This window comes from Salvelinus fontinalis, chromosome 10 (genome assembly GCF_029448725.1).
Source record: "Salvelinus fontinalis isolate EN_2023a chromosome 10, ASM2944872v1, whole genome shotgun sequence".
NCBI lineage: Eukaryota > Metazoa > Chordata > Actinopteri > Salmoniformes > Salmonidae > Salvelinus > Salvelinus fontinalis.
Window position 1 is genome coordinate 42,380,616 of NC_074674.1, and position 20,938 is coordinate 42,401,553.

General features: G+C 44.0%; 1 protein-coding gene across 1 annotated transcript; it reads right to left on the reverse strand.

Annotated features, from left to right (window-relative positions):
* Window positions 1–859: 859 nt before the first annotated feature.
* LOC129864166 (uncharacterized) lies at window positions 860–19,182 on the reverse strand. Its single transcript, XM_055936839.1, has 6 exons — window positions 18,883–19,182; window positions 11,817–11,927; window positions 10,173–10,215; window positions 7,497–7,576; window positions 3,868–3,917; window positions 860–1,287 (listed from the first exon to the last, which is right to left on the reverse strand). The coding sequence occupies exons 1-6, from the start codon at window positions 18,890–18,892 to the stop codon at window positions 1,018–1,020; spliced, it is 564 nt and encodes a 187-aa protein (XP_055792814.1). The 5' UTR covers window positions 18,893–19,182; the 3' UTR covers window positions 860–1,017.
* Between the last annotated feature and the right edge of the window lie 1,756 nt (window positions 19,183–20,938).

Sequence of the window (20,938 nt, forward strand, 5' to 3'; positions counted from 1 at the left end):
CTCCATCCCTCCATCACAACCTACTGTATCTTTCTGCCTCTCTCCTCACTTCCTGTCTCCATCCCTCCATCACAATCTACTGTATCTTTCTGCCTCTCTCCTCACTTCCTGTCTCCATCCCTCCATCACAACCTACTGTATCTTTCTGCCTCTCTCCTCACTTCCTGTCTCCATCCCTCCATCACAACCTACTGTATCTTTCTGCCTCTCTCCTCACTTCCTGTCTCCATCCCTCCATCACAACCTACTGTATCTTTCTGCCTCTCTCCTCACTTCCTGTCTCCATCCCTCCATCACAACCTACTGTATCTTTCTGCCTCTCTCCTCACTTCCTGTCTCCATCCCTCCATCACAACCTACTGTATCTTTCTGCCTCTCTCCTCACTTCCTGTCTCCATCCCTCCATCACAACCTACTGTATCTTTCTGCCTCTCTCCTCACTTCCTGTCTCCATCCCTCCATCACAACCTACTGTATCTTTCTGCCTCTCTCCTCACTTCCTGTCTCCATCCCTCCATCACAACCTACTGTATCTTTCTGCCTCTCTCCTCACTTCCTGTCTCCATCCCTCCATCACAACCTACTGTATCTTTCTGCCTCTCTCCTCACTTCCTGTCTCCATCCCTCCATCACAACCTACTGTATCTTTCTGCCTCTCTCCTCACTTCCTGTCTCCATCCCTCCATCACAACCTACTGTATCTTTCTGCCTCTCTCCTCACTTCCTGTCTCCATCCCTCCATCACAACCTACTGTATCTTTCTGCCTCTCTCCTCACTTCCTGTCTCCATCCCTCCATCACAACCTACTGTATCTTTCTGCCTCTCTCCTCACTTCCTGTCTCCATCCCTCCATCACAACCTACTGTATCTTTCTGCCTCTCTCCTCACTTCCTGTCTCCATCCCTCCATCACAACCTACTGTATCTTTCTGCCTCTCTCCTCACTTCCTGTCTCCATCCCTCTCTCTATCCTCCTCCATCTCCCTCCATCTCCCTCCCCGTCTCCTTGACTCTCTCTTATTCCCTCTCCTCTGTCTCTAGTGCCATCTGTAGACTATTGAGGTAGATGCTGTTTCTGGAAGCCAGAGGGCTGCTACTCCGTGAGGGGAGGGAGGCCTCCATCTCCGCATCTATTTCCAGGAAATCCCCATCCATCTGGGTCTCGGGGAGGGTCTGGGCCTGGGCCTGGGCCTGCTGGTAGCGACGCTTCCTCTTCTTGGGTATCTGTCCCACGTTCAGGTCCAGAGAAGCGTAGTTCAGGTCGGGTTGGTGGTGCTGGGGCGCAGGCTGAAGAGAAGGAGTTGGAACAGTAGAATAATAATATATTTGTCCTTTTATTTGACTATCTATTACAAAGGAGTATTTCAGGCCAGGGTTGGTGGAGCTGGGAAAGGGGGTGGGGGAGGGGGGGCTGGGGAATCGGCTGGGGGACGGGCTGGGGACGGGCTGGGGGAACGGGCTGGGGGAACGGGCTGGGGGAACGGGCTGGGGGATGGGCTGGGGGATGGGCTGGGGGAACGGGCTGGGGGAACGGGCTGGGGGAACAGGCTGGGGGATGGGCTGGGGGATGGGCTGGGGGAACGGGCTGGGGGAACGGGCTGGGGGATGGGCTGGGGGACGGGCTGGGGGACGGGCTGGGGACGGGCTGGGGGAGGGTGGCTGGGGGATGGGCTGGGGGACGGGCTGGGGGACGGGCTGGGGGAGGGTGGCTGGGGAATCGGCTGGGGAACGGGCTGGGGGACGGGCTGGGGGAGGGTGGCTGGGGAATCGGCTGGGGGACGGGCTGGGGACGGGCTGGGGGAGGGTGGCTGGGGAATCGGCTGGGGGACGGGCTGGGGAACGGGCTGGGGAACGGGCTGGGGGACGGGCTGGGGGACGGGCTGGGGGACGGGCTGGGGGACGGGCTGGGGAACGGGCTGGGGGACGGGCTGGGTAACGGGCTGGAGAACGGGCTGGGGGAGGCTGGCTGGGGAATCGGCTGGGGGACGGGCTGGGGGAGGGGATGGGGGAGGGTGGCTGGGGGAGGGGGGCTGGGGAACGGGCTGGGGGAACGGGCTGTGGGAACGGGCTTGGAAAATGGTCTGGGGGAATGGGCTGGGGGAGGGGGGGCTGGGGATGGGCTGGGGAACGGGCTGGGGGAGGGGATGGGGAACGGGCTGGGGGAGGGGATGGGGAACGGGCTGGGGGAGGGGATGGGGCACGGGCTGGGGGAGGGGATGGGGAACGGGCTGGGGGAGGGGATGGGGAACGGGCTGGGGGAGGGGATGGGGAACGGGCTGGGGGAGGGGATGGGGAACGGGCTGGGGGAGGGCGGGATGGGAAACGGGCTGGGGGAGGGGCTGTTAGTGTATTATATATGGACACTATTAGTATATTATATATGGACACTGTTAGTATACTATATATGGACACTGTTAGTATATTATATATGGACACTGTTAGTATATTATATATGGACACTGTTAGTATATTATATATGGACACTGTTAGTATATTATATATGGACACTGTTAGTATATTATATATGGACACTGTTAGTATATTATATATGGACACTGTTAGTATATTATATATGGACACTGTTAGTATACTATATATGGACACTGTTAGTATATTATATATGGACACTGTTAGTATATTATATATGGGCACTGTTAGTATACTATATATGGACACTGTTAGTATACTATATATGGACACTGTTAGTATACTATATATGGACTCTGTTAGTATATTATATATGGACACTGTTAGTATATTATATATGGACACTGTTAGTATATTATATATGGACACTGATAGTATACTATAAAGGAACACTGTTAGTATATTATATATGGACACTGTTAGTATATTATATATGGACACTGATAGTATACTATAAATGGACACTGTTAGTATATTATATATGGACTCTGTTAGTATATTATATATGAACACTGTTAGTATACTATATATGGACACTGTTAGTATATTATATATGGACACTGTTAGTATATTATATTACAAGAGGTCTCAAGGTAAAAATTTCACTGTGCTGTGTTACACCTGTTATATCATGTGCACGTGGCAAATAAAGTTTGAAACTTGAAAGTCGGATAGCATCCTGTCCTTGGTAACTTCTCATGCATTCAGAAAAATGGTACTATATATAGCCTATAGAGCGGATACTGGCTGCGTTGTACACAGTGTGGTGTAGAGAACTAGCTACGGCCTTGACCACAGCCGATGACTGTGAACTACTTTAGAAACAGACTTGAGTTAACATGGTGTGCTATTCAATATAGTGCACTACTTTAGACCAGAGCCCTATGGCACCCTATTCCCTATATAGTGCACTACTTTAGACCAGAGCCCTATGGCACCCTATTCCCTATATAGTGCACTACTTTAGACCAGAGCCTTATGGCACCCTATATAGTGTACTACTTCTGGTCAGAAGTGGTGAACTATAAAGGGAATATGGTGCTATTTGTAATATAGCTTAATATGAGCTGTGTGGTCTAAGCGACGTGTGGTCTAAGCGACGTGCGGTCTAAGCGACGTGTGGTCTAAGCGATATAACTGCAATATATAAAGGCCTCTTTAGACATTTTGTTGTTAGCATGAATACTGTGTATAGGCGTAGTTTATTTCCAGAGTGGAAAATCTAAATATTATTACCATTATGAGATGAGAAGATAGTTTTTCATTCACATTTTGTTTTATTGACATTTAATTAAAGTAAATCAAACGATGTCCTCTATATATTTTTGTTTTAATTTACACAGTAGAGTTTAAAACCAAATTCTAAAAGAAAATATTATTGTAATGACAGTTGTATGTGAACAATAATGAACAAGAAACATTTTGGCCCGATGTACGTACCTTTCTGTCGTCTCTGGAACGTTGCTTGGTCATGGGTTCATAGCACAAGTCTTCACAGAACACACACACACACACACACACACACACACACACACACACACACACACACACACACACACACACACACACACAGAACACACACACACACACACACACACACACACACACACACACACACACACACACACACACACACACACACACACACACACACACACACACACACATGATTTAGTCATAAACACACGTTTCCATTTAACTCAGGAAACTAGAACACAATCATGATCATATCTAAATGGAAAACAAATGAAGCTTGATGTACACAAGTTCAGGGTATATAGTATTGTTAGTTTTCGATGCCACTGTGTTGTTGGCGTAAGAAAATAACGACACCCTGATGAACTTTGCATATTTATTTACAGATAACTATCTGTCAGATAGCGTTCGCAAACAAAACACAACGGTTATTCTGCCTAATTCTATTGCAGCAGTTAGTAGGCAGTAAGATAGCTATACTTGTAAAAAAAAAAACGTTATTCTTATCGTTCAGCTGCGACACTGTTGTATTTATAGCGCGGTTACAACTGTAAATGAAACGGTACGCGTTTCGTTATGAAGGTTAGAATGTATAGACACTTGCTATAAATTAAAACTGGCTGTACATTTTTGTCAATGTAGGCTAACATGTAGTCTAAAGCTAAATAGAATATAGAAACTCGTATTTAAATTAAATGTAGAAAATAAACAACAAACGCTGTTTGACCTGCGCATCTTTTACATCATGTTATTGCTTGCCTCGTTGCTTCATTTAAAAAAATGTATTTAACCTTTATTTAACTAGGCAATTCAATTAAGAACAGACGGCCTACAGTTGATCAAGTGGTTTGTAAGTGATTTCCATTTTTGTAATGGATGTCAATTCGTTTGGATATTATTTTTCACTGTGCTCATCCCTGTCTGTCATGTGAAACCATTTAATAATCAGTCCAACTATGCACTCAATTCAAATTTACATTTCAATTCAAGTTAAGGGGCTTTATTGACATGGGAAACATATGTGTTTACATTGCCAAAGCAAGTGAAATAGATAATAAATAATTAACTCTCTCTTCCCAAACAGTTCATTTGGCCTAGGCCTATTTTACATTCAGCAATTAGCAAGAGCAAGCATGCTTCTCTCAACGAAAAGCCTATGAGGTCCTAGTATTAAACTGTATACAACATTAATGTCCTATAGTTTTTGTAGACTATAGTTTTTCCTTGGATTTCATGACAAAATGAATAGCGGAGAGGCTTGCGTCCGTAGCCTATTGCGCACGGGAAAAGCCTGAAGAGCGAAGCTAGAGTTATGTAGCCGAATAAGCTAAATATTAGCTAGATATTAGGCCACTCATTGGCTAAATATCAAATATTTACCTGTCAAAGTGCATGAAAAAAAGTGAACGGATGATGAAATCTGTTAACTGGCATGCATAGTATTGATATTAGCCCTCTGATTACAGTAAAGAACAAGACAATAACCGATTAAAAGTCCCGTTTTGAACGGTTCATGCCGAAATAACTGCAACAAATCAAATTGTATAGATCACATGCGCCGAATACAACTGATGTAGACTTTACCGTAAAATGCTTGTTTACCAGCCTTTCCCAACACAAGAGGAATAGCATCAAATCCACATGGACTGTTGTCCTCTCCGTAGCAACTCCTCCAACACCCGATTTAATCGATTTAATAGTTTCCGCATTGAGGAACCATCTCCTTTCGATTCAAGAATTCCATTTAACTTTTCTAGACTCCTGAACAGTATATTTGACCTCTCAAATACGTACTTCGGACTAAACATCAGTGCCACAGGTAACTTCCACAAAGGCGTGAACGATCTGAGAGACAAGACAAGAATGGCCTTCTATGCCATCAAAAGAAACATCAAATTCGACATACCAATTAGGATCTGGCTAAAAATACTTGAATCAGTCATAGAGCCCATTGCCCTTTATGGTTGTGAGGTCTGGGGTCCGCTCACCAACCAAGAATTTACAAAATGGGGAAAACACCAAATTGAGACTCTGCATGCAGAATTCTGCAAAAATATCCTCCTTGTACAACGTAGAACACCAAATAATGCATGCAGAGCAGAATTAGGCCGATACCCACTAATTATCAAAATCTAGAAAATAACCATTCAATTCTACAACCACCTAAAAGGAAGCGATTCCCAAACCTTCCATAACAAAGCCATCACCTACAGAGAGATGAACCTGGAGAAGAGTCCCCTAAGCAAGCTGGTCCTGGGGCTCTGTTCACAAACACAAACACACCCCACAGAGCCCCAGGACAACAGCACAGTTAGACCCAACCAAATCATGAGAAAAGAAAAAGATAATTACTTGACACACTGGAAAGAATTAACAAAAAAACGAAGAGTAAATTAGAATGCTATTTGGCCCTAAACAGAAGGTACACAGTAGCAGAATACCTGACCACTGTGACTGACCCAAACTTAAGGAAAGCTTTGACTATGTACAGACTCAGTGAGCATAACCTTACTATTGAGAAAGGCCGCCGTAGGCAGACCTGGCTCTCAAGAGAAGACAGGCTATGTGCACACAGCCCACAAAATGAGGTGGAAACTGAGCTGCACTTCCTAACCTCCTGCCAAATGTATGACCATATTAGAGACACATATTTCCATCAGATTACACAGACACACAAAAAATTCGAAAAAAAATGTAATTTTAATCAACTCCCATATCTACTGAGTGGAACAACACAGTGTGCCTCACAGCAGCAAGATTTGTGACCTGTTGCCACCAGAAAAGGGCAACCAGTGAAGAACAAACACCATTGTAAATTCAACCCATATTTATTTGTATTTATTTTCTCTTTTGTACGTTAACTATTTGCACATAATTACAACACTGTATATATACATAATATGACATTTGTAATGTCTTTATTCTTTTGGAACTTCTGTGAGTGTAATGTTTACTGTTCTTTAAAAAAAGTTTATTTCACTTTTGTTTTTTTAAATTAAATAAATTGAAATCTATTTCACTTGCTTTGGCAATGTAAACATGTGTTTCCTATGCCAATAAATCTCGTTAAATTAAATTGACGTGAGAGAGACAGAGAGAGAGAGAGAAAGAGAGAGACAGAGACAGAGAGACAGAGACAGAGACAGAGACAGAGACAGAGACAGAGAGATAGAGACAGAGACAGAGAGACAGAGAGAGAGACAGAGAGATAGAGACAGAGACAGAGAGATAGAGACAGAGACAGAGACAGAGAGATAGAGACAGAGACAGAGACAGAGAGATAGAGACAGAGACAGAGAGATAGAGACAGAGACAGAGAGACGAGGGTTCTACACTGAAGTTACGCTAGAATACATAAATAAAAAAATACAGACATTTAATCGATTACAAAGGGGGGGGGGGGGGGGGGGGGGCTAGGGCATCCGTCCACAAGTAGTGATGTTTCCATAGATATTATGTGATGTGATGTCACCTGTAGTGATGTTTCCATAGATATTATGTGATGTCATCTGTAGCGATGTTTCCATAGATATTATGTGATGTCATCTGTAGTGATGTTTCCATATATATTATGTGACGTGATGTGATGTCACCTGTAGTGATGTTTCCGTAGATGGGATTCTCCTGCTGCTGATCCTCCTCTTCCTCCTCTTCCTCCTCCAATCTACTAAGACTGGAGACGCAATATACATCAATATACAGCAATATACAGCAATATACATCACATACATCAATATACATCAATATACATCAATATACATCAATATACATCAATATACATCAATATACATCAATATACATCGATATACATCAATATACATCACATGCATCAATATACATCAATATACATCAATATACATCGATATACATCAATATACATCAATATACATCAATATACATCAATATACATCAATATACATCGATATACATCGATATACATCACTAAAAAACTGGCACTGGTGTTTTCCTACTCTGACTCTGCTACTTCATTGGGGAAAAATGTACTGACTATGACTGTGATATGTGGTTGTCCCACCTAGCTATCTGAAGATGAATGTACTGACTATGACTGTGAAATGTGGTTGTCCCACCTAGCTATCTGTAGATGAATGTACTGACTATGACTGTGATATGTGGTTGTCCCACCTAGCTATCTGAAGATGAATGTACTGACTATGACTGTGATATGTGGTTGTCCCACCTAGCTATCTGTAGATGAATGTACTGACTATGACTGTGATATGTGGTTGTCTCACCTAGCTATCTGAAGATGAATGTACTGACTATGGCAGTGAAATGTGGTTGTCCCACCTAGCTATCTGTAGATGAATGCACTGACTATGATATGTGGTTGTCTCACCTAGCTATCTGTAGATGAATGTACTGACTATGACTGTGATATGTGGTTGTCCCACCTAGCTATCTGAAGATGAATGTACTGACTATGACTGTGATATGTGGTTGTCTCACCTAGCTATCTGTAGATGAATGTACTGACTATGACTGTGATATGTGGTTGTCTCACCTAGCTATCTGTAGATGAATGTACTGACTGTGACTGTGATATGTGGTTGTCTCACCTAGCTATCTGAAGATGAATGTATTGACTGTAAGTCTGGACAAGAGTGTCTGCTAAATGACTCAAATTTACAAATCACATCTGTGTGTCTACCGTAAAATGTATTTGTTTGGTGCCAGATATTCAGCGCATTCGGAAAGTCTTCAGACCCCTTAACTTTTTCCACGTTTTGTTACGTTGCTTTTTCCCTCATCAATCTACACATGTTATAACCCAAAATGACAAAGCAAAAACAGGTTTTTATTTTTTGGCTGAGCCACTCAAGAACATTAAGAGACTTGTCCTGAATCTACTCCTAAATGGTCTTGGCTGTGTGCTTAGGGTCATTGTCCTGTTGGAAGGTGAACCTTCGCCCTAGTCTGAGGTCCTGAGCTCTCTGGAGTAGGTTTTCATCAAGGATCTCTCTGTACTTTGCTCCGTTCATCTTTGCCTCGTCTCCCAGTTCTTGCTGCTGAAAAACATCCCCACAGCATGATGCTGCCACCACCAAGCTTCACCGTAGGGATGGTGCCAGGTTTCCTCCAGACGTGACGCTTGGCATTCAGGCCAAATAGTTCCATCTTGGTTTCATCAGACCAGATAATCTTGTTTCTCATAGTCTGAGAGTCCTAGGTGCCTTTTGGCAAACTCCAAGCGGGCTGTCATTTGCCTTTTACTGAGGAGTGGCTTCTGTCTGGCCACTCTACCATAAAGGCCTGATTGGTGGAATGCTGCAGAGATGGTTGTCCTTCTGGAAGCTTCTCCCATCTCCACAGAGGAACTCTGGAGGTCTGTCAGAGTGACCATCGGGTTCTTGGTCACCTCCGTGACCAAGGCCCTTCTCGCCTGATTGCTCAGTTTGGCCGGGCGGCCAGCTCTAGGAAGAGTCTTGGTGGTTCCAAACTTCTTCCATTTAAGAATGATGGAGGCCACTGTGTTCTTGGGGACCTTCAATGCTGCAGAAATGTTTTGGTACCCTTCCCCAGATCTGTGGCTCAACACAATCCTGTCTCGGAGCTCTACAGACAATTCCTTCGACCTCTTGGCTTGGTTTTTGCTCTGACATGCACTGTCAACTGTGGGACCTCATCTAGACAGGTGTGTGCCTTTCCAAATCATGTCCAATCAATTGAATTTACCACAGGTGGACTCCAATCAAGTTGTAGAAACATCTCAAGGATGATCAATGGAAACAGGATGTACCTGAGTTCAATTTTGAGTCTCATAGCAAAGAGTCTGAATACTTATGTAAATACGTTTATAAAAAAAAAAAAATGAATTTGAAAAAAATTATGAAACACTGCTTTTGCTTTGTCATTATTGGGTATTGTGATGTCATTATGGGGTATTGTGATGTCATTATTGGGTATTTTGTGTAGATTGATGTGGGGGAAAAAATACTGAATCCATTTTAAAATAAGGCTGTAACCTAACAAAATGTGAAGGGGTCTGAATACATTTCAAATGCTGTACATTTGAGATGAGTGATTTATGTCAGAACACTGACTAGACGCACGCACGCACACACACGCACACGCACACACACACACACACACACACACACACACACACACACACACACACACACACACACACACACACACACACACACACACACACACACACACACACACACACATTTTAGAAAAGACATAAGACACACACAAAGGTAGATGAAATACATTACTGGAGTATGATAATAAACCCCTACCTCTCTCTTGGATAATGCTGTTGGTAGAGAAACTCCTCTTTGTCTGTCAAAACAAAATGGTGGACAATCACTTTTCTGTGAGTCGATGAGACTGACAAAGTTAAGTTAAGCAATGCTGATGAACAAAATAGCCTACAGAATGACAGATGCCATTTATGTTGCTGCAAGAGACGTAAGAGAGGTAAAAAATGCAAGAGAGGTAAGAGAGATAAGAGAGGTAAGGGAGGTAAGAGACTTACGGGAGGTAAGAGACGTACGGGAGGTAAGAGACTTTAAGGGAGGTATGAGAGGTAAGAGACGTAAGGGAGGTATGAGAGGTAAGAGACGTAAGAGAGGTATGAGAGGTACGAGACGTAAGGGAGGTAAGAGACTGACTTAAGGGAGGTAAGAGACGTACGGGAGGTAAGAGACTTTAAGGGAGGTATGAGAGGTAAGAGACGTAAGAGACTTAAGGGAGGTATGAGAGGTACGAGACGTAAGGGAGGTATGAGAGGTAAGAGACTTAAGGGAGGTATGAGAGGTACGAGACGTAAGGGAGGTATGAGAGGTACGAGACGTAAGGGAGGTATGAGAGGTACGAGACGTAAGGGAGGTATGAGAGGTACGAGACGTAAGGGAGGTATGAGAGGTACGAGACGTAAGGGAGGTATGAGAGGTACGAGACGTAAGAGACTTAAGAGAGGTAAGAGACTTAAGGGAGGTAAGAGACTTAAGGGAGGTATGAGAGGTACGAGACGTGAGAGAGGTGCTCTGTGTCAGTGCTCAGTGTCAGTGCTCAGTGTCAGTGTCTGTGTCTGTGTCTGTGTCAGTGCTCTGTGTCTGTGTCTGTGTCTGTGTCAGTGCTCTGTGTCTGTGTCAGTGCTCTGTGTCAGTGCTCTGTGTCAGTGCTCTGTGTCTGTGTCTGTGTCAGTGTCAGTGTCAGTGTCAGTGCTCTGTGTCAGTGTCAGTGCTCTGTGTCTGTGTCTGTGTCAGTGCTCTGTGTCTGTGTCAGTGTCAGTGCTCTGTGTCAGTGTCAGTGCTCAGTGTCAGTGTCAGTGTCAGTGTCAGTGCTCTATGTCAGTGCTCAGTGTCTGTGTCAGTGTCAGTGTCAGTGTCAGTGTCAGTGTCAGTGCTCTGTGTCTGTGCTCTGTGTCTGTGTCTGTGTCTGTGTCAGTGCTCTGTGTTTGTGTCAGTGCTCTGTGTCAGTGCTCTGTGTCAGTGCTCTGTGTCTGTGTCTGTGTCTGTGTCAGTGCTCTGTGTTTGTGTCAGTGCTCTGTGTCAGTGCTCTGTGTCAGTGCTCTGTGTCTGTGTCAGTGTCAGTGTCAGTGCTCTGTGTCTGTGTCAGTGCTCTGTGTCAGTGCTCTGTGTCAGTGCTCTGTGTCAGTGCTCTGTGTCTGTGTCTGTGTCTGTGTCAGTGCTCTGTGTTTGTGTCAGTGCTGTGTCAGTGCTCTGTGTTTGTGTCAGTGCTCTGTGTCAGTGCTCTGTGTCTAATAATATTATTATTATTATTAACATTACACAACATAAAGATGAGCAAAAAATACTCAGAATATAAATAATACTATATTGAGCCATATTCTACGCAAACAAAAAGGGAAAATATGTTATTTTATACTAACACAATTGCTCGGAGAGAGAGATTTTATTCAACAAGTAAGACTTTACCTGCTTTGTGTCTGTTGTTCCTGTTTCTCAGAAAGCAGGTGAGATTGATACACACAGAGATGAAGAGAAGCAGACTGATTAAAGTCAGAGATGCTATGCACCAGGTACAGGCTATAAAACAAAAAACAGCGAGAACGAGTTAGTTATGGGTCAGAGATGGATCCACCCGGTCTGGACAGTCAGTCTGGACAGTCAGTCTGGACAGTCAGTCTGGACAGTCAGTCTGGACAAAGTCAGTCTGGACAAAGTCAGTCTGGACAGTCAGTCTGGACAGTCAGTCTGGGCAAAGTCAGTCTGGACAAAGTCAGTCTGGACAAAGTCAGTCTGGACAGTCAGTCTGGACAAAGTCAGTCTGGACAAAGTCAGTCTGGACAGTCAGTCTGGACAGTCAGTCTGGACAAAGTCAGTCTGGACAAAGTCAGTCTGGACAAAGTCAGTCTGGACAGTCAGTCTGGACAAAGTCAGTCTGGACAGTCAGTCTGGACAGTCAGTCTGGACAGTCAGTCTGGACAGTCAGTCTGGACAAAGTCAGTCTGGACAAAGTCAGTCTGGACAGTCAGTCTGGACAGTCAGTCTGGACAAAGTCAGTCTGGACAAAGTCAGTCTGGACAAAGTCAGTCTGGACAGTCAGTCTGGACAAAGTCAGTCTGGACAGTCAGTCTGGACAAAGTCAGTCTGGACAGTCAGTCTGGACAGTCAGTCTGGACAAAGTCAGTCTGGACAGTCAGTCTGGACAGTCAGTCTGGACAAAGTCAGTCTGGACAAAGTCAGTCTGGACAAAGTCAGTCTGGACAGTCAGTCTGGACAGTCAGTCTGGACAAAGTCAGTCTGGACAGTCAGTCTGGACAAAGTCAGTCTGGACAAAGTCAGTCTGGACAGTCAGTCTGGACAGTCAGTCTGGACAAAGTCAGTCTGGACAGTCAGTCTGGACAGTCAGTCTGGACAGTCAGTCTGGACAAAGTCAGTCTGGACAGTCAGTCTGGACAGTCAGTCTGGACAGTCAGTCTGGACAAAGTCAGTCTGGACAGTCAGTCTGGACAGTCAGTCTGGACAAAGTCAGTCTGGACAGCCAGTCTGGACAGTCAGTCTGGACAAAGTCAGTCTGGACAGTCAGTCTGGACAAAGTCAGTCTGGACAGTCAGTCTGGACAGTCAGTCTGGACAAAGTCAGTCTGGACAGTCAGTCTGGACAAAGTCAGTCTGGACAGTCAGTCTGGACAAAGTCAGTCTGGACAGTCAGTCTGGACAGTCAGTCTGGACAGTCAGTCTGGACAGTCAGTCTGGACAAAGTCAGTCTGGACAGTCAGTGTGGACAGTCAGTCTGGACAAAGTCAGTCTGGACAGTCAGTCTGGACAAAGTCAGTCTGGACAAAGTCAGTCTGGACAAAGTCAGTCTGGACAGTCAGTCTGGACAAAGTCAGTCTGGACAGTCAGTCTGGACAAAGTCAGTCTGGACAAAGTCAGTCTGGACAAATAGAGGGTTTATAGTTTTAAACACGTGTCTCATTCTGCTGTTGTCCTTTTTTCACAGGTTAACATTTTAAACCTCTAGATGAATGTTCTGCTCGTGTAATTAACTTTGTGTGATTCCAGCATTATGGACATTGCAATTAAAAAACTTTTATGTCTCACAGAATGGACAAACAAAAATGGAATTTAAACTTTTTGATGTGTGTCTATAGTAACTATTAGGGGGGAGTGTACAGACCCCAAAATTAGCATAACCCACTAAACACCAGTCTCTAACCCACTAAACACCCACTAAACACCAGTCTCTAACCCACTAACAACCCACTAAACACCAGTCTCTAACCCACTAAACACCCACTAAACACCAGTCTCTAACCCACTAAACACCCACTAAACACCAGTCTCTAACCCACTAAACACCCACTAAACACCAGTCTCTAACCCACTAAACACCCATTAAACACCAGTCTCTAACCCACTAAACACCCATTAAACACCAGTCTCAACGTCAACAGTGAAGAGGCGACTCCGGGATGCTGGCCTTCTAGGCAGAGTTGCAAAGAAAAAGCCAAGCTCTGACTGGCCAATAAAAAGAAAAGATTAAGATGGGCAAAAGAACACAGACACTGGACAGAGGAACTCTGCCTAGAAGGCCAGCATCCCGGAGTCGCCTCTCCACTGTTGACGTTGAGACTGGGGTTTTGTGGGTACTATTTCATGAAGCTGCCAGTTGAGGACTTGTGAGTCGTCTGTTTCTCAAACTAGACACTATAATGTACTTGTCTTCTTGCTCAGTTGTGCACCTGGGCCTGCCACTCTTTCTATTCTGTTTAGAGTCAGTTTGCGCTGTTCTGTGAAGGGAGCATTGTACGAGATCTTGAGTTTCTTGGCAATTTCTGGCATTGAATAGCCTTCATTTCTCACAACAAGAATAGACTGACGAGTTTCAGAAGAAAGTTATTTCTTTCTGGCCATTTTGATCCTGTAATCGAACCCACAAATACTGATGCTCCAGATACTCAACTAGTCAAAAGGCCAGTTTTATTGCTTTTTTAATCAGGACAACAGTTTTCAGCTGTGCTAACATAATTGCAAAAGGGTTTTCTAATGATCAATTAGCCTTTTAAAATGATAAACTTGGATTAGCTAACACAACGGGCCATTGAAACACAGGAGTGATGGTTGCTGATAATGGGCCTCTGTACGCCTATGTAGATATTCCATTAAAAATCTGCCGTTTCCAGCTACAATAGTCATTTACAACATAACAATGTCTACACTGTATTTCTGATCAATTTGATGTTATTTTAATGGACAAAAAAACGTGCTTTTCTTTAAAAAACAAGGACATTTCTAAGTGACACCCAAACTTTTGAACAGTAGTGTGAATGAACCTTTACCTGTTGAATGTAGACAAAAATATAAGATTTGTTTTGTATTACAGTTTTTCTGAAATATTGTGACGAAATATACACGTGAGACTATATACATGTACTACTGCCAATCCACTTTTCTGGACAGTGGACGAAGTATATTTTGGGGGCTTCATTTAAAAAGACACTCCAGGACTATTCAGATTGTTGATAAACACTCTTCTCATCTTTCTATCTAAAAACAGTACTGCCACGTACGAGAAATGCAACTGCTGCTCCAGTTTCAACTGTTCTGCCTGGCCTGATGACTCCTTGCTGTCCCCAGTCCACCTGGCCTTGCTGCTGTTCCAGTTTCAACTGTTCTGCCTGGCCTGATGACTCCTTGCTGTCCCCAGTCCACCTGGCCGTGCTGCTGCTCCAGTTTCAACTGTTCTGCCTGCAGCTATAAAACCCTGACCTGTTCACAGGACGTGCTACCCTCTCCCAGACCTGCTGTTTTCAACTCTCTAGAGACAGCAGGAGCGGTAGAGATACTCTGAATGTGATCAGCTATGAAAAGCCAACTGACATTTTACTCCTGAGGTGCTGACCTGTTGCACCCTCGACAACCACTGTGATTATTATTATTTGACCCTGCTGGTCATTTATGAACATTTGAACATCTTGGCCATGTACTGTTATAATCTCCACCCGGCACAGCCAGAAGAGGACTGGCCACCCCTCAGAGCCTGGTTCCTCTCTAGGTTTATTCCTATTTTTGGCCTTTCTAGGGAGTTTTTCCTAGCCACCGTGCTTCTACACCTGCATTGCTTGCTGTTTGGGGTTTTAGGCTGGGTTTCTGTACAGCACTTTGTGACATCAGCTGATGTAAGAAGGGCTACATGAATACATTTGATTTTATTTGATTTTCCATGACAATCTTTTTCAACAATTGCTTCAGTGAAAGTCTGAGGAATACACCCCAGAACAAGTACACAGAACGTGGTGAATAAACAGTCTTCTGAAGCTAAGATACGATACATTACCCTCCGTCACATCCACAGAACGTGGTGATACGATACATTACCCTCCGTCACATCCACAGAACGTGGTGATACGATACATTACCATCCGTAACATCCACAGAATGTGGTGATACGATACATTACCCTCCGTCACATCCACAGAACGTGGTGATACGATACATTACTATCCGTCACATCCACAGAATGTGGTGATACGATACATTACCCTCCGTCACATCCACAGAATGTGGTGATACGATACATTACTATCCGTCACATCCACAGAACGTGGTGATATGATACATTACTATCCGTCACATCCACAGAACGTGGTGATACGATACATTACCCTCCGTCACATCCACAGAACGTGGTGATACGATACATTACTATCCGTCACATCCACAGAACGTGGTGATACGATACATTACTATCCGTCACATCCACAGAACGTGGTGATACGATACATTACCCTCCGTCACATCCACAGAACGTGGTGATACGATACATTACCCTCCGTCACATCCACAGAACGTGGTGATACGATACATTACTATCCGTCACATCCACAGAACGTGGTGATACAATACATTACCCTCCGTCACATCCACAGAACGTGGTGATACGATACATTACCCTCCGTCACATCCACAGAACGTGGAGATACGATACATTACCCTCCGTCACATCCACAGAACGTGGTGATACGATACATTACCCTTCGTCACATCCACAGAACGTGGTGATACGATACATTACCCTTCGTCACATCCACAGAACGTGGTGATACGATACATTAACCTCCGTCACATCCACAGAACGTGGTGATACGATACATTACTATCCGTCACATCCACAGAACGTGGTGATACGATACATTACTCTCCGTCACATCCACAGAACGTGGTGATACGATACATTACCCTCCGTCACATCCACAGAACGTGGTGATATGATACATTACCCTCCGTCACATCCACAGAACGTGGTGATACGATACATTACCCTTCGTCACATCCACAGAACGTGGTGATACGATACATTACCCTTCGTCACATCCACAGAACGTGGTGATACGATACATTACCCTCCGTCACATCCACAGAACGTGGTGATACGATACATTACTATCCGTCACATCCACAGAACGTGGTGATACGATACATTACCCTCCGTCACATCCACAGAACGTGGTGATACGATACATTACCCTTCGTCACATCCACAGAACGTGGTGATACGATACATTACCCTTCGTCACATCCACAGAACGTGGTGATACGATACATTAACCTCCGTCACATCCACAGAACGTGGTGATACGATACATTACTATCCATCACATCCACAGAACGTGGTGATACGATACATTACTCTCCGTCACATCCACAGAACGTGGTGATACGATACATTACCCTCCGTCACATCCACAGAACGTGGTGATATGATACATTACCCTCCGTCACATCCACAGAACGTGGTGATACGATACATTACCCTTCGTCACATCCACAGAACGTGGTGATACGATACATTACCCTTCGTCACATCCACAGAACGTGGTGATACGATACATTACCCTCCGTCACATCCACAGAACGTGGTGATACGATACATTACTATCCGTCACATCCACAGAACGTGGTGATACGATACATTACCCTCCGTCACATCCACAGAACGTGGTGATACGATACATTACCCTCCGTCACATCCACAGAACGTGGTGATACGATACATTACTCTCCGTCACATCCACAGAACGTGGTGATACGATACATTACCCTCCGTCACATCCACAGAACGTGGTGATATGATACATTACCCTCCGTCACATCCACAGAACGTGGTGATACGATACATTACCCTCCGTCACATCCACAGAACGTGGTGATACGATACATTACTATCCGTCACATCCACAGAATGTGGTGATACAATACATTACCCTCCGTCACATCCACAGAACGTGGTGATACGATACATTACCCTCCGTCACATCCACAGAACGTGGTGATACGATACATTACTATCCGTCACATCCACAGAACGTGGTGATACAATACATTACCCTCCGTCACATCCACAGAACGTGGTGATATGATACATTACCCTCCGTCACATCCACAGAACGTGGTGATACGATACATTACCCTCCGTCACATCCACAGAACGTGGTGATACGATACATTACCCTCCATCACATCCACAGAACGTGGTGATACGATACATTACCCTCCGTCACATCCACAGAACGTGGTGAATAAACAGTCGTCTGAAGCTAAGATACGATAAATGATATATTATGATACAACAGTTATGTATGTTACAGATATCAGAAAGCTGAAAAACCATGCTGACAGTGAAAAGAGAGGAACCAATTTTAGACCCTATAAAACCTTGATGATAGTTCGCTTTACAGAGAAAGTTTTTCAAGATGATCCCATGTCAGGTCCATGTTGTACAAAAAAAATGTTTCCTAAAATACGTGACGGATGTTACATTTCATATTCATAGTTAAACCCTGAGGGGACAGCTGTGAGCGGAGAAACAAGCTCTGTGAGCGGAGAAACAAGCTCTGTGAGCGGAGAACCAAGCTCTGTGAGCGGAGAAACAAGCTCTGTGAGCGGATAGACAAGCTCTGTGAGCGGAGAGACAAGCTCTGTGAGCGGAGAAACAAGCTCTGTGAGCGGAGAAACAAGCTCTGTGAGCTCTGTGAGCGGAGAAACAAGCTCTGTGAGCGGAGAGACAAGCTCCGTGAGCGGAGAACCAAGCTCTGTGAGCTCTGTGAGCGGATAAACAAGCTCTGTGAGCGGAGAAACAAGCTCTGTGAGCTCTGTGAGCGGAGAAACAAGCTCTGTGAGCGGAGAGACAAGCTCCGTGAGCGGAGAACCAAGCTCTGTGAGCTCTGTGAGCGGATAAACAAGCTCTGTGAGCGGAGAGACAAGCTCCGTGAGCGGAGAACCAAGCTCTGTGAGCTCTGTGAGCGGAGAAACAAGCTCCGTGAGCCCTTTCTGGAAGACATGAAATATGTTTGTATGAAAAGCCTTTTCAGAGACTTGGCATCTTCCTCTGTAAAGGTCACAATTCATACAATTTCCTCCTTAAACTTTTCAAACAAAACTAAACTAAACTCCAACATATAGATCTTAAGGATAATTATGAACGTGGTTTCATTTGGAAATTACTTTATTTAAAAAAAATTAAACGTTGGTCTTACCTGGCATCATTAGAATAATTATGGTGTTATAGAGTAAATAATAATCTCTCTCTCTCTCTCTCTCTGTCTCTTTCTGTATATATCTCTTTCCTTCTCCCTCTCTCTTTCTCTCTATATATTTCTCTCTCTCTCTCTCGCTCTCCTTCTATCTCTCTCTCCTTCTATCTCTCTCTCCTTCTATCTCTCTCTCCTTCTCTCTCTCTCTCTCTCTCTCTCTCTCTCTCTCTCTCTCTCTCTCTCTCTCTCTCTCTCTCTCTCTCTCTCTCTCTCTCTCTCTCTCTCTCCTTCTCTCTCTCTCTCTCTCTCTCTAACTGTATATATCTCCTTCTCTCTCTGTGTCTGTCTGTCTGTGGTGTTTCACAACACAGTCTATATTTAACATCTTCTGTTATTTTTACCTTCTCTCTCTCTCTCTCTCTCTCTCTCTCTCTCTCTCTTCTATCGTAGGTATGTTTTTCGGTTGCAAACAGGAAATGTTGTGACCTCATTTGTCATTTTAGGTTAGAATAGGCTTTAGAAAAGTCTTCTTTAGTTACTGTAATAAACTTTAGTACTGGAGACCTACGACCAGTTATCAGTTTTACATTTTTTAAACATATTGTGAACATTTTCTGAAGGACTTAAACAACTGAAACAAACCCTAATTTTGGTTTTCATTCTATTTAATTGTATTCTAAGAATTTACATTTTCTATGGCATTGCACAGACTATGATTCTCTTGGTAATTTATGCATAGTTTATGGAGAATGTATTCTATGTATCTTTGTTTCCAGCGAGAGAGACAACAGGAAGTGTATGTGTAAACTGCTGTTATTTCTGAAAAACATTCACCACACACACACACACACACACACACACACACACACACACACACACACACACACACACACACACACACACACACACACACACACACACACACACACACACACACACACACACACACACACACACACACACACACACACACACACACACACACACACACACACACACGACTTCAAAACGTTCATTTTTCTAAGAGCGTTTATCAACAGCCAATATAATCAACATAATCAATATAATCAATATAATCAATATAATCCATTGTGTTGCTGAGCTGTCGTAGTACTGCTGAAAACGTACATTTTACCAGAGGTGTTGTCAGTCATAACGTAACCTAATTCATGCTCCTCTTGTTCCCCAGCTATTGTCTCGTCAGCAGTAATCGTGTGCCTGTCAACACACAGTTATACTGTTATATACGCTGAGGCAGGTGTGTAGGAAGTCCACTGTGTGCAGCTCAACTGTAAATATCACTGTCATGTCTAACTCGGACAAGCTCAGTAAAACAATCAAAACAGCCAAGCAAACTGAGAAAAGTGCTTAAATGTTTTTTGCCCACATTAACATGAGAAACCTGAGAAACAAGGTTCATGAAGCCAATAACGTAATGACAACAGAAAGCTAGTAACATCTTCTGGCTATCTCTGCAACTGTCTTAGATCATTCCTTTGATACAGTGGTAAGCAATATGTAGTGGGGGGAGGGGGGGGGGTATGTGGCGCCTAGTGACAACACAGCAGATTAACAAACATACAGTACATGAATTAAGGAAACACGTAGCTATACAAAAGGAAGAGGAAACTATTGAACAAAGATACATGATAGGTTAAAAACAGGAGTACCTTCAATTAAATTAAATCCTCGACAGACAAGATGACTCACCTCCGTCCTCCATTGAGACTAACGACTTGTTCATAGCAACAACAATAAAAACGTTTGGAGAAAAAAAAATCCTGTTCGACCAAATGCAGAAATATTTGACAGAAAAACAAATCAACAACAGACTTTCCGCTTATAGAGAAGGCCAATCAACATGTACTGCACTGGAGACAAATGACTGATGATTGGTTGAAAGAAATGAATGATAAGAAGATTGTGGGAGCTGTCCTGTTAGATTTCAGCGTTTGGTATTATTGATCATAACATATTGCCGACATCCGCGTGGGAGGAGGCGTCTGAGCGCTAAGTGAACCGTCAGAAAGCTCTCTGGAACACCGTCCATACTCCCCGA

What these genes read in the sequence shown, in the direction of transcription:
- LOC129864166 (XM_055936839.1), bottom strand. An exon ending in CAGCATTATCCAAGAGAGAG is followed by an intron (nt 7,577 to 10,172) that starts GTAGGGGTTTAT and finishes TTGCGTCTCCAG; the next exon opens with TCTTAGTAGATTGGAGGAGG. An exon ending in CTACGGAAACATCACTACAG is followed by an intron (nt 3,918 to 7,496) that starts GTGACATCACAT and finishes TGTTCTGTGAAG; the next exon opens with ACTTGTGCTATGAACCCATG.